This window comes from Erithacus rubecula (assembly GCF_903797595.1).
Source record: "Erithacus rubecula genome assembly, chromosome: 22".
Lineage (NCBI taxonomy): Eukaryota > Metazoa > Chordata > Aves > Passeriformes > Muscicapidae > Erithacus > Erithacus rubecula.
In genome coordinates, this window is record NC_136674.1 from 2,589,076 (window position 1) to 2,603,630 (window position 14,555).

At 43.1% G+C, this 14,555-nt stretch overlaps 1 protein-coding gene across 2 annotated transcripts in view; it reads right to left on the minus strand.

The window, feature by feature from the left end:
• Positions 1–14,555, minus strand: part of CLTC (clathrin heavy chain) — a 29,483-nt gene that overhangs the window by 11,484 nt on the left and 3,444 nt on the right. For both annotated transcript variants that reach the window (XM_079324728.1, XM_079324729.1), the window contains exons 2-15: positions 10,341–10,548; positions 7,987–8,255; positions 7,554–7,715; positions 6,698–6,811; positions 6,165–6,338; positions 5,321–5,518; positions 4,481–4,681; positions 3,752–3,904; positions 3,319–3,441; positions 3,003–3,140; positions 2,754–2,918; positions 2,484–2,664; positions 1,974–2,137; positions 187–312 (exon numbers count right to left, since the gene is read on the minus strand). In XM_079324728.1, coding sequence (XP_079180854.1) covers positions 187–312; positions 1,974–2,137; positions 2,484–2,664; positions 2,754–2,918; positions 3,003–3,140; positions 3,319–3,441; positions 3,752–3,904; positions 4,481–4,681; positions 5,321–5,518; positions 6,165–6,338; positions 6,698–6,811; positions 7,554–7,715; positions 7,987–8,255; positions 10,341–10,548 — 2,376 coding nt within the window. The remainder of the gene's footprint in view (positions 1–186; positions 313–1,973; positions 2,138–2,483; positions 2,665–2,753; positions 2,919–3,002; positions 3,141–3,318; positions 3,442–3,751; positions 3,905–4,480; positions 4,682–5,320; positions 5,519–6,164; positions 6,339–6,697; positions 6,812–7,553; positions 7,716–7,986; positions 8,256–10,340; positions 10,549–14,555) is intronic.

Consider the following 14,555-nt stretch of genomic DNA (forward strand, 5'->3'; position numbering starts at 1 on the left):
ACTGAAGAATGAGATCTGACTCACATCAGGGCTAATTTACTGGAGGCCACTAATAACCACTTAAACGTCAGTCTCGGGTACAAAGCTGTTTGCAGAACACTTAAACATGATGCCTGTAGTTGTATATAATACTGTAAAAATGGATCAATTCAACTCACTGAAGCCAAAGGACAAGTTGTCACCTACCTTCTGTACATAAATCTCAATATATTTTTGGAGATTATTTCTATACAAATACAGCACCAAGTCGTGGACAAAGTCAAAGCGGTCGCACACAATGATGAGAGGCAGCTGATCAGTGAGTTTAGCTTCCTAGAAAGAGAAGAGCTTTAGTAATTTGGTTTTGCTCTTGCACTTAAGCAGACAAATAATACAATCACTTAAACTGTCAAAGCAGCTGAATTTGGAAAGCCAAAACTCAACAGTCAACCAAATAATGACAGCTTGTTGTTGAGCTAATTGTTTGCAATATGTAGCAAGTGGGAGCACTCACACCCACTGCAGGGCGTGAGGAGCAAGAAGCTTTTTGGAGTTTAACCCTGCTCCTTTGCATGGCAGACTCTACAGAGTTTTACAACACAATACAACTATTACAAGCCTAGGCTATAGAGAATATTTTTAGTTGCCACTGGTGTTTGGTGTGCAGGATTAGCACTCTGGGATTTCAAAAGAAATTGAACCAAGACTTGATTGAGTTGTGGTTCATAATGTAAAACTTATATACAGAATTGACTTTGAGTGCCATGTGCCTTGTGATACCCCCTAACTATGGATTTAGAGAACAGTAACAATTAAGCTCTATAGCATTACTACTTAAATTGCTTACCAGATTAATTATCTAAAAGCATTCCAACTTTCAGCATAAGGTTACAATGGTTACAGTACAGAAGCTTAGTCTATGTGGCAGACAGTATTCCGGATGCATATTTCACTTATTCCAACATGCACATCCCAGAATATAATCCTACATATAAATTACACTTAAGGACTTTACACAGGGAGGCCTGTACTGGGAGATTTACCTGGTACATGTCCTGCACATTCCAGACATGGAACAGCACAAAAAACAATAACTTTCATCAGGAATTTGACAGCTTGATAACATATCTTAGGTGGCTTGATCAAATGACATACCTTACACCTCGGTGACACCAGGTTAGTTTTAGAGAATTCTCTTGGGAAGAGTTTTGCCATCTTCAGATATGATCAGCAAAATCTAAGACTATGCTATGTAACCAACAAACATGAAGGCAGGAAATGTTCCCAGATAAAGTTTTCCCCTCCCACATGGTTCCTCAGGTATTTCTCAGAGTTGTGCTTGTCAATAAGCTCAGAACTAAGACTACAGAATCTGAACTTTGAGCACACCATCTTTCCCTGCTCTCCAGCAATGCTCTGGATCAGTCAGGATATATTCCCACTGACTGGCATCTCCTAGCAGAGCTAAACCATGGCTCACCTGACTGAAATTTCAGTGTGTAGGAGTAAGACAGATCAGCCCTGAACCTGAAAGCATTTATGGAATTAATTGACTCTATTCATCTGCTGTTTCTCTAGTCACTCAATTGGAGTTGATGACACTGAAAATAAGCATTAAGTTATCAACTCATTTGGCACTATGGGTGTTCTCAAGTTAAGTAAACTGTTTCCTATTTTATAGCAGACATTTTTAAGAAGTTCTAGGTAAGCTGGTACATTTACTACAGGTTAAGAGTTCAAGCCAGATTAACTTTACCAAGAGCAGTGAGGAACTGACCTGACATTCTCATTTTTTAGACAATATTCCAGGCTCACACTTCATTAGGAGGCACTGTCAACATGGCAGGTACCTCTGGTTTGAGGATTTGGATCCTTAAGTGCAAAGGTTAAAACTCAACTATTTTTACAGAGCTGACTCATTTCACTAGTGACACACCATGTTTTATCAGAACCCCAACCAATCCCCAGAGAGTCCAGTGTTACCCAAACATTACCTTGAGGAAGTTTTTAACACGTTCTGGATCATAGCAGTTGCTTTCCCTGCAGATTCTTTCCACTTCTTTAATTTGTCCTGTCTTGCAGGCAGCTTGAATGTACTTGAAGTGCACATCTGGATCCTGGCTGAAGTTTACAATGGAGCCCAGGAAATAAAACAAACCTGGAGAGAAACAGTCAGCACATTATTTGCTGGTCTCATTCAAAAGCACAAGAAAAAGGCTACAGAAATTTAAGACACCCATTTTGGACAAAAGCAAAAGGCCAGCATTCTAGGCTTTTCTACAGCTTCAAACATTTTTCAGGATTTCAGAATAACAAATCATGCAACTGAACAGTGGTATCCATCCTAAACTGAGAAACTAAGTTTTAGATCTGTTTCAAGACAGTTTGAGGCTTAGCTACTTAAGTTCATTATCACTTTCTAGATTCCATTAGACAGGCAGTCCTTCATGCACACATCTGTAATGAGGTGAGCACCAGCTCCTCTTGCAGAAGTACAGACTTACCCTCAAAGCTCTTGAAGGACTCAAAGAGCTCAATGAGTGACTGTGTTGACAGCTGTTCGTGGTATTTGGAAGCTACCTGGACACAGATCTGCAGGTTCTGACGGATGTTAGCGGACAGCATCGCACGCAGACACTCCAGAGAGTCTTCTACTGACAGGGACCCAAAATAATTCACTAACCACTGCAAAGACACACAAGGCACTTCAGACCTGAGCAGAAGAGCAGTTATTACAGGCTGCATTTGCAGGTGCAGGGTGTTGGATGCCTCACCTCAGGATTGAGGAGGTGAGTGTGAACCACGGCACGCTTGATGTCGTACAGGTCTGTGAAGTGCTCGAGTGCTCTCTGCAGCAAACCAGCCTTCTCACACAGCTGAGCTATGTGAGCCCGGTCATAGTGAGTAAACATTTGGTTTCCCAGGATGGCATCTGCAACCTAGAAGGAATATGGAACATTTTCACTCAGTTCCTGAGCACTGCCCACCAGTGTTTGGCAGCTCCAGGAAGGCTGAGCACGCACCTGAGGCGCGTGCATGAGGTTCATCTCAAGTAAACGTGTTTGCAGGGGACCTTCTGAGGGACGATTATTCTTCAGTGCATCCAGCAGAAAGGCTGTACATTGCTGGATTAAATTATATTCCATAAAGACATCCACAATCTGCCAAAAAAAAAAAAAAAGGAAAGAAATTCAGGTTTTTGATTAGGAACTGGAGGTATATTTAAGGATCAATGCAGTTTCCAAAGCCAAATCCAAACTCATAGTTCTGATGGTTTGAATAGGGATCCCTCTTACCAATTTAATGAAGTCAACATTTCATAGCAGTGAAGTTATTTACCTGTGTTATATCTGCAAGAGGCTCTTCATCTTGAACAAGCATTTGTGCAAACTGCTGTCCTTGATCAGGGCTGATCCTCATTACATTCCTCAGCAAAAATATCCAGTCTGGAGTATACCCAACCTGAAAAGATGATGAAAAGTGAGACCTCAGCAAGAGCACACACCTTGTTAAATACAGAGCTCAGTAAAAGCTACTGCCAGGAGATTGCACAACCCAGCCAAAATTTCCTCTTTTGGAAAAGGTTGCATGGGGAAGTAGGAAAAGACCCATGTATGAAGTCTAGCAGTAACTATTCATAAAAAACCTGAGGCAAAAGTAAATATTACACAGGTGCTTAGTTTTCCCCCCCAGTTACTTCTACCTACTGTAGAACATGCACTATAGTTATTATTAAATACAGGATAGATACAGTAATATAGTTTTCTCTCACCTTCTTAGCATACAAAACAATCTTCTGGACTTGTCCTGTTTCAGCAAAACACTGGATGACCTTGTTTGGAACGTTGGCTCTCAGATAGACACTAAGTGCTAGAGTAGGATCTACAGACTTGACAAGGTCTCCCAGCTCCTCTGAGCACTCCAGCTGTTCAGGAACAGAAATGCAGTCAGCCCACCCTGACAGTGCCATGTGCAATGCACTACCACCCTCTTCCTCATTTATAATCCTTTTGGACTTCTCTTGAAAAAATTAAGATTCAGCCTGATAATCTGAGCTGACTCTCCCAGCAGTGATCTAGTGGGCTCAGCTCCTCATGCTATTCTAAACCAGTAAAATGAATTTTCAGAGCCAGAAAGAACTGGGTTACACACTGTATCAGCATGTTTCTTCAACTAATTACACAGATACAACCACAGCACAAAGCACTTGCAGCCAGCATCCAAAGGAGTGCTTTGGCAAAGCCCAGCAGCAGCAGCTCAGAGCTTTGCATGCTCTGCACATCCTGCTGTGATTTTAAATGTAGAATGAGTGAAGCTCTGAGTATTTGATCAATTCCCTTGCAGTGTAACTTGAGTCATAGTGACAGAGTGAGCACCTATTGCTCAGCTATTTGCTGTCACTGCTGAGCTCCCAGCTGAGTTTTCCTGGGAAGGGGGAGGCTGTCAGGCAGTGCTGCTCCTTCCCCCCTCAAAGCTCTGAAAGTATCAACCCCAAACTCACCTTATCTTCTTTTAACCATTTTTCCAAGAGCTGCTTGCGGCCCTGCTGGAGCACTGGTCTGCAGAGCTCCAGTGACTCATACTTGTTCAGCTGCCCTTGGTCCAGGAGAATGCCAAAATACTGCAGGAGAGGGGAAGTCTGTCCTGGCTGGGCTGGAACACTCTGGAACCGGCGAATGGTGTCTGGAGTACGCAGGATTCCCTGCCAGAAAAAGAAAAATCCACTTCAATTTTCTTTTCTTGCTGTTGTGGCTTGGCAAGAGTTTCTCCAGGAAGCTGGAGGTAATGTCACTGTAGCTGTCACAAGCATTTCTATGTTTTGCCAGCCCAGAATGTCAAGAGCAATATGGCTGAACATCAGCTCAGGCACTGAGATGCTTTGACAGGAAATGTGCTATAATAACCCATTACATTTATTCCAGCAGCAATGCAGATTTAAGTTCAGAATTAGGACACTCTTGGCATTGCAAGCAAGTTTCTCTCATCTGAATTTAGTCTTTTTGGGTTTTTTCATCCTGTTTCTAGGTGCAACCTCAGCTAGGGGTTGACTTTTCACACATTTTTTTGCATCACTGGGGAAGCAAATGAGAGTACCAGAAACATAATGAATCATAGCCATTACTTCATCATTTATTCCTCCCCTCCCCTTTGGGCTTTACAAACTAAGATCATCCAGCTTGCAATGAGTGTCAGCACCCAAGATACCTGTGAAGCACCAAAGTACTACCTTGGGACAAGAGCAGCAACAAGACTGTGCCCTTACCACTTAAAAAATTCACTGAGCTTTCCTGGAGCAAGAAGCTGAAGCCAGCAGAGCTCAGAGCTGTTCTGAACACTTTACCTTTGGGGCATTAGCTGCCACTTTTGCTGCCTCTGAATAGTTCCCCTGTGCAAAGAGTGCATTGAATTTCCTGGCAAAGAGCTCCTCGGCCCCTGCCAGGTTGTTGCGCACAGCCATCCGTAACGCCAGGTCAGGGTTCTGCAGCACGTTTGTGATGTAGGGAATGATGTTCTCCTCCTCCACACACACTGACAGCACCTGAATAAAGCACCAGGGGAAACCTCCAGTTAGTCCAAGTATCAAAAGTGAGTTAAGCTAACCTCTAAAATGAAAGTAATGGTATTCATGGGAAGGCTTTCATCCCTTGATAACTGTTATTTGTCATTTTATTAAAAAGTCCTCTGGTTAGAAAGAAGCAATGTCATCCATTGTTTGCATCAATGTAGGTAATTAATAGTTTAATTGAGGTATTTGCAGAGGTAGAAACATAGGGATACAATGGATCTTTCAGGGATACAGGGGTCTTGCTAAAACTCCTACTCAGTGTCTTAAATAACCAATCCTAGAGGCCACCAGGAACAATTCTGCTTTATATCCCCCATGCTTCAACAAGCAACACCACCCAAAACCAATCTGGGCTAAAGGCATGGCTGTACAATGTCAGTAACTTGTTTAAAGCAGTTCAGTTAGATATGCATGGAGATAGAACAGCAAATTTATTTTGGGGGCTCACAGCACTGTCAGACCTTACATGTACTGAGCAGAGTTCAAAGTGAATATTTCTGGAAACTATTAGACACAGATATGAACCCTGCATTGTATCATGAAGTATGAACCCTGCAGTGTATCATGAAGAGCCAGAGGGATTTGCTAAAGAAGTGACTTCCAGGCCAAGTTTCCTTACTTGTCCCTTTCTGTTGACTCCAATGATTCCAGCTGTTGCTTCGTGTTGTGCAGTAACAAAAATGGTCTCTCCACTGATCCTGTTCATGTAGATACAGGTGCCAGTCTCCAGGTCATACAAGTGGATGTAGCCATACTTTGTAATGAGGAACACCACATCATGCTTGTCACTGATCTGCAGAACAGAAATAGATCACTCAAATTTGGCACTGGATAAATGAGTTGGTGCTTTTGAGACTCAGCAAACAGCTGGGCCATTTCAGGACAGCCAGAAGTGCTTTTATTTTTACTTGAGTACTATCACAGCACAATGAAGAGCTTGAGAAGCAGTTAAAATATATGGATATTTCTTCCATAGATAAGAACATGCTGCTTCTCAAATGCTGCTTTGTCTCCACCTTTTACCACTACTGAAGCAGAAGCAGCAGTAACCAGTCACACCAGTTTAGGTCCACATTAACCAGCTGGCTCCCAGTGCCCTGCTCCTGTCACATCCACCAAGAGAAGCTGCAGACCTGTTTGCAGCTGTCATACCTGCATAGCAACAGGAAAGTCACTTTGTGCTTCAGGAGGAAAGAAGACATCCACAGCTTTCTTTGGAAAGGGCTGATTCCCAGTGGGTGGTGTGCCAACCTCAATGATATGCAGCTGTGCAAGAGATAAGATTAATTCTTGCATCTAATTTATTTAACAATAGATTCAACAATGAAATTACAGCAATCCTCTAGCTGCTCAGCCTTAATCCTAAGATTATGCAAAGACAAACTAAGTTAATTTTCCTAAATATTTTCACTGGCTAAAGGTGTGGCATTTGGTGTTAAATATGATCTTTAGTTACCCTTAATTACTTGGAAGTTCCAGGATTCAGTTAGGTTACTTTATATGCACTCTTTTAACTTGGTTCACATCCTACAGAGACAGTTCTGAACATGTTTCTCTGACTCTAGCTCTGGTTTTACTCTGGTTTTGCTGCAGCTCATGTAATTTTAGCACTGGCATTGGACCATATTTAGCCTTACAACACTGTTGCTTCATTTTTTTAAATTTTCATCCAATAATTTGGAAATTAGTTGAGTCTGATACTAGGGATCAGCATCAAAGAAAGATTACAACAGCTTTTCCCTCAAGCTTAGTCTGTGAAGCTGAGAGTAACATGTTTCAAGCAGCTAATTAGGCTGGTCATGACATGCCACTTAACTTCTCCACTCACAGATTCTTGCTACACCAGGTAGTCCAAGCTCTGCATGCACCATATGTCATATCCAGACTGACACAGTCCTTCACTTTATTCCTTAAATGCAACTTTTTGCATTAAACCACTTGTTCTCCTGGAAGCAGAGAACCAGGGTGAGTCACTAAAGATAACAGTATATTTAGAACCAAGCCTTACCTTACCCCCAGCTTGCCCTCTTACTGCAAAACAGAAGAGAGTGGATTCTTCAGCATTCCCTTCCATCTTGAACTGTGCAAAGCTGGCTGCATGTCCCTCGATGGGCTGGGACACTTTCCTGTCCACAGAGTACAGCTGCATTGCTCCCACTACACGGTTTTGCTACACAGAAAAGAACAAGAGTCAGGAAAAAAGGCACTGGGACAGTAATTTCATTTAATATCAGTCAACTTGCTGCCATTTCAAGCTTCCTCTTGCAACAGCATCACTTCAGACTCTTAACCTTGCATTAGTGTTAATATCACTACAAATCCAATTATATTCATGTGAGATTTTCAGTTAGACTTACATTTGTTATTTGAAAATTGAGACAAGCATTTACATTTAATTAAACAAGCTCTGGGTTTCCCACACCTTCCTGGAGGTAAAGTACCTGTGCAGATATTCCAGTCAGCAAGAGCCATTTCTGCTTGGCATCAGTTCTGTAGTTGATGATCTGGCAGCCAGCAAGGCTGGAGTGACGATCAAACATCTTCACGGGCTGGGACTCCCCCTCCATGCTCCAGTGGTAAACTGCATTATCCGTCACGAGGGCAACAGTGTTCAGAGAGATCCACTTCCAGAAGGTGACATCATCTGTCATGGTGTGAGCCTTCATCTTGCTCTTCATTTCAATGTTGAAGATTTGCAGTGTTTTCCCAGCTAGAAGACACAGCATTGTTAGCCACGTGACAGAGCTGAAGAGCTGCACTAGGACATTAAACCCTGGGGACTTCCTTCAAGAAAAAGCTGTTCTACAGTGGCAGACCTTCAGGGATCAGCTTCCACTCTGAACCAGGGCACTCTCCTAGGGCTGGTTTTATCCATTTGCCACTACTGAGCAACCAAACAGATGCAGAGAATGGGTTGGTAGGAGACAAAAGCTTCAGCCACACAAAGGGGTTGGAGGATACTTCACATACACCAAAACCAGGTTACAGTCATGCTGAGGCTCTTTGGAGCTGTGAGGGAAGCTGTGCCAGTGGCATTAAAAACCATGTCCACATCTGTTTTAACCATTAAAAGGGTACAACACTGAACAGTCAGGTTGGCAGAGGGTTTTTGTAATTCAGGCTGATTAACCAAAACCTTGGGGTTGCACTAATGGGATACACAGCTACTGACTGCAAACCAGACTGACAGGAACTGTGCAAGGGAAGGACTCTAGTGACCAACACAAGCTCTAGAAGGCAAGAGGAAAAGTTCTCCAAATCACACAGAACAGTGCATACAAACATCCTGAACAGCCACCTGCAGTCATTTATACCAGTTTTTATTACACAGTGGCCTAAGATATTATTCATTCCTGTTGAGAAGATAAGAAAGGTTCTGACCAGTTCTACTACTTAGAGGAGGGGATAATTTAAGCACACAGAAGTGTAGCCCAGGAGGAATAGAGAAGATCCCATGAAACTGGACACAGGCCAGAATATCTGCTACAGCTACCAGCTGTAGCCCAGCTTGAGGAAGTCCTGGTGCCACAGGGCCAAGTGCCTGCATTCACCAAGGACTGGCTTAGTTCAAATCCATGAGTTCAGCAATTGATGCAAGATGCTGAGTCAGGAGTTCCTCCACAACTTGGAGAAATCTCTTTACTACAGAGTTACTCAGGCTACAGGCAGCAGTTTGTTTCCACATCTAGTGCAGCTGGAGCTTTAGGGTCAAGGGAGAGGACATTCAGGTAACACATTCCTACATGCTAGGCAAGGTGTATTACAAGGCAAAATCTAGACTTGAATCAAAAGGGTCAGTCCTGTTCATAAAAAGCTCAGTATCAAGATCCCAATGATTTAAGTACACTTTGGGTTCTTGAGTGGATTAATTTTTGGAATCTTAAGGACTCCCTTGTTTGGGAAGGTGTGAAAAACCTCTGAGTTTTAAGCCTTCAGTTGCTTTAACACCACTGTTCAGCCATGAGCACCATCAATCTGAGCCATTTTATTCTGCTTTTTCTTGTCATAAGACACAACAGGTACTAGGTACAGTCAATTGAAGTAACTCACCATCTGCACACACAAGAAAGCATTAAAGTTGTGACAAAACAGTAGCACAGTATTAAAGTCAAAGTTAGGTAACATTGGATACATATAAATCTTTCTATTAGAAATACATGCATTTCTAGAATGACTGCACTTAAGGCTTTTTGGGTCTCTGAAGGGAAGAGATGGACATTTCTGGAGACTCCAGAGGAATGTTTGTTCTCTGTAACATCAGAGATACCAAGCTGGCTGACCTTGTACTTCCTTCACCACACAAGTCCTCCCTGCATAGTTTTACTCCTCTTATCACTGACTGATATAATAAATATGCACTGCCCTCTTTCAGCAAGGCCAAACTAAGACCTTCAGGAATATTTTTACCCCCTTCCCAGCCTTAGTTTTCCTGTCTCTAAGGAAAGGTTTAGTTGATAGACCTTATACTCTTAGATCAGGTCTCATTTTCCCCTAACATAATTCCTTAAAGCCCACACTTGGCTTGCAAAGTGGCTTCCCTGCTCAGAAGCTGCAAGCATTTGGACTGAAAGAAAAAACTCATCCTAATGAGCAGCAAAATGGCAGGAAGGCTCAGCTGAAGCTGCCTTCCTCCACAAGAACTGAAAATGCATTCAACTTAAGCTCCCATTAAGCTGTGGAAAATTGCTACAGGATCCTCCCACATAAATTACCTGAGAGACCTCAGTCAGTCACAAACTAGTTTTACAGAAAGCTCTCCATCCACTTCAAACAGCCCTTGATCAGGACTTCATACCTTTTAATGCAATGACTTTACTGGCAGGGTTCATGATAGCACTGTCAGCTGAAATTGGTCTCCGGATTGGGTTGCTGGGGTCATTCATGTCAATGATCACCACTTGAGCCTGCTCTCCTACTTTCTCTCTGATGCAGATGAATTTGTCAGACTCCATTGTCAGAGTGCTGAACCCAATGTTTGCTGGGTTGATGCCCAGATTTTGGAGCTGGAAGAGAAGAAAAGGTTTAACATTAGGTTATTACCTTGGTATAGCCACAAACAGCTTTTGTGAATGTCACAGGAAATATCAGACTTTGCCTTTTTTTGGTGACAAACCAGCCATGCTACCCCAAACCTGCACAATTCCAACAAAGCCCAGCAGGCTTCTTGGAGAAGCACTTACAACTTAACCATTAAGAATCCATTCTTTGAGCCCCCTCACATGCTTTAAAGCACACTGAACCTGCCATACTGGACTTGCAGCTTCAGCCTCACTCTCACCAGCTTTCCTCCCTGAACTCACCCACTGGGTCTGACAGCTATCACTACTCCAAGCTTAACATCACACGTGAGGTGTCTGAGCTTTATCCTTATCCCTGTGCAGCTAAAAAAAGCTGCCTGTCTAGCAATTAGCCCAGGCCTGTCTCACAGCAGGAGGCAGAGCTGGGCACCTCTGAAATCAGCTCAGACACAGCCCTGCTTAACACAGAAGTTATCAATAAACCACTTCCTTCCCTGAGCCACAGCCTGCCCCCCTCAGCCTGTCAATACCCACATTTATTGTGTGCAACTAAACAGTTTAGTTAACAGCACTTTTGCAAAGCTACTCTATGAGGAGGATGGCAGTAGGCAAACAAAGTTTATTGGATTTTTAACAGTGAAAATGCAGTCATGATCAGTTCATGGTCATGTCACACAGATATCCAGCTTGTCCATGCCTTAAGAACTCCAGTTTTCTACTATTAGAAGAACTATCAACTCTAATACTCTGATATTTTTCTTTCTGGAAGACCTTCAAGCCCAAGATGTCCCAAGAAGGGCGAGACTCCAAAGCCATTCTAGGCTGATTGTGCTGGTTTGGAGCAGCCAGCCCTTATCAGCTGTGCTGTGCACCAGCTCCAAGGAGGCCATGCCCCAGCTGCTCTGCTCCTGCCTGTTTGCAGTTCCTGATAACCAGAGTTTTACTCCACTTCCCCTTTGCCCAGGCTCTCCAACAGCACATGAGAGCAACAAGTAACATCTGAGCTATGGCACACCAAGTTAACAAGATTCACAGAAGTCACTTGGATGGATGATCTAGATTACACAGAGAACATTTTGATAATAAAGCCAGGAAACTTTCAGGTGACAGCATTTGACAGCTATTAAAAGAAATAAAAATCAAACCCTAACTCCTTGACAAGTCAGAACTCTTTTACTCAGATTTAAGTGTGTGTTTGAGGCCCAGCATCCCAGAACCTGACCACACATTCTCCAGGCACTTAGAAGATTTTGAGATCCAAGCTCAATTTGAGCAGTGTCCTCTAGACTGGCATTCTGGCATTGTCCATGAGCTAGGCAGGGTCAAACACAACCCAGTCACAGCCCTGCAGGGAGGGAAGGTTGGAAGATGTGGGAGTTGGATCTGGTAGAGCTGGAGTGACTTAGTGGGATGTGGCATTTCCTTTTGCTAGGGCTGCAGGCTTAACAAGTGCCAAATCATTTATCAAGCACTAAATTTCCTTGTTAATTTGGTAGAGGGGGGCAGCTGCAGAGAGCCAAGCACTCTGCCTGGCAATAACTCACAGCACTACATCCAAAGGTTGTCAACAGAACAAATCAGAGCAGCAAGGCCAAGCAGATGGCAGGACCTCTTAGGGAGGTCTAGACAGAACCACAGCATCAAAGGTGTTTGGATATTGCAAGAGAGATTTACCTTAATCACCAGCAAACTGCCATCTGCTAGTGCCAGGTCTGAGGCACTGACCCCAGGTGGGATTTGGGAGACTTTTTACACTTCTGTTATCAAAGGTGAGGTAATTCTTTGCAAAGATTTAGAAGATTGGCACAGGAGCTCTGAAGAAAGTGGAGAAGTTTTCTGATGGAGGTGCAAGCATCAGAAAGGTCTCTAAGTACACAAGCAACATTTCATTTTTCACCTCACTAAACCAAGGCATGAACCACATTCAAGGCTCAGGATGTTGATTCTGACAGTGACAATCTCTGTGTTTGGTTAGACAAGAGTGTCACCAGCCAAGAGTGGCACTTCCTTGCCCAGCTGGTAAAGCCAACAGTGAATTTCTTGGCTGCACAGAACCCCTGAGCAGAGATTATTCCCTGGGATAGAGGTTGTTTTCCTGCCCAAATAGGCTGAAGTTCAGGTGAGTGAGGCAGGCATGTTTGTACAGCTAAGCAAAGCAAACAGAGATGAAGATTACTGTTAGGAAACATGACAGCAAATATTTCTTAGAAGGCTTTTATTCTGGAAATTTCAATACTATTCCATGTACAAACTCAGGAGTTGAACTACAACTAAAGGAGTACAGGGGGTTTTGGCAGATTTTCTACCTCCTCTTTACTACAAAGGGAAAAACCTCAAAATATTTAATGTTGCACTAAATCCACTACATTTCACTGATTCATAAACAAAAAAAAAAAAAAAAAAAAAGGAATTTCAGCCATTGCTATATTTTACTGCAAAACCCACTTCCTTGGCTTTTAAGCAGATATGAAAGCAGAATTTGCTAACTGTGCTTGGGCAACTGATTTACAGTCCTAGTTATCTTACACCACCATTTGTTGGAAAGATCAGTTACACCAGACTCCTGTTAGGAATAAAGTGTTCTGTGAAAATAGCTGCTCCACTAGAGTGGAACCATGAAACAGATTGTCAGGGACAGCAGCAACCCTTGTGTTCAGCAGAGATGTCACCTCAAAGGACTCATCTCACCCAAGATCAGATACTTCAGCCACTTGCAGGCTCTGCTGAACCATGGAATTCTGTAATGGCATTTATCTGAGCAGCAGAGATGTGAGTCATTGTAACGTTGCAAGGCAATGTCTGATTACCAGAATTCTTTTTTCACTGGAAGATAATTCAAGTGCATTGTTGGTAACTTAACCAGAGAAGTTGTCACATGTAAGGGACATCAAACTGAATGGTAAAAGTGCTGACAGGAGTCTCTTTGTTGACCCCTTCCTGTAATGTTCCCTTTCTTGTGACAGTCTGCTTAGCTGTCAGATAATTTCTCCTTGCCTACCAGGAAGGGCACGGAAGTGCTGAGCACACATTTCACCTCGACTCTCACACTCAACAGGATATAACCACTGCTCTTGTGGCCACAAGCAGCTGCTCAGCCCCTGCCCAGACTCCTCATCTACATGCTGATAGAAATCACAGAGCTGGAAAATACCACTAAACTGCAAAATTCCTTTTTTTTGGGGGGGAAGTACTTCAGTGTACAGTGAGTTATATTAGCTCTATCCCAAGCCATGCTTTCCTAGGCTTTGACTGACCAAGGCACACACCAGGCTACACTTCAGCTGCTCTTTTAATTCCATACATGAAAATTCTGATAAGCCAACCTAAGTCACACAAAACCATTTGTGTTTGTGATGCTCTCTTAGTTACTGCCTGCAGTTCTGAAAGTCCCACAGCCAGTCCATGGCACAGTACTTCATACTCACCAGTGCAAGGTAAGAGTCACAGCTTGTGACAGGCTGGCAAGTCGTGTTTTCAACAGATAAGGGACCTCTCTAACATTCAAGAGCTCTCCTGCTTCTACATCCTTCCTATTTTCTGCCTCACCTCAGCAGCCCCAGACTGTGGGACAGCTTCAGTCCCACCACTGAGGCTGCACCTGCTGAAATTCAGAACCCCAAATCCCATTCCTTATCTGTGGCTGAGGCTCCAATCCCAGCAGGAAGCACTAAATCAGCACAGCCACCAAGGCCTGCACCTCAGTGCCTGCTGCAAGGGACATGCCCAGAACAGCTCATAAACTGCTTAACTAATTGCTCCTATCCAATTAGTTGACACACACACACAATCTCTCTCTGCACAAGACATTTCAAGTCTCTGTTACATATTTTTCCTCTGTGGGATACTCTAAAATCACTGGCTTCAGGAATTTTAGCTCCACCATGAAGCAGAGAGCAAGAATTCCACCAAACAGCATTAGGCAGAGCAGTCCTCTAATTCCTGACTTTTATTATCAACAAAGAATGTAACTGCTTCAAACTAATTCTGTTACA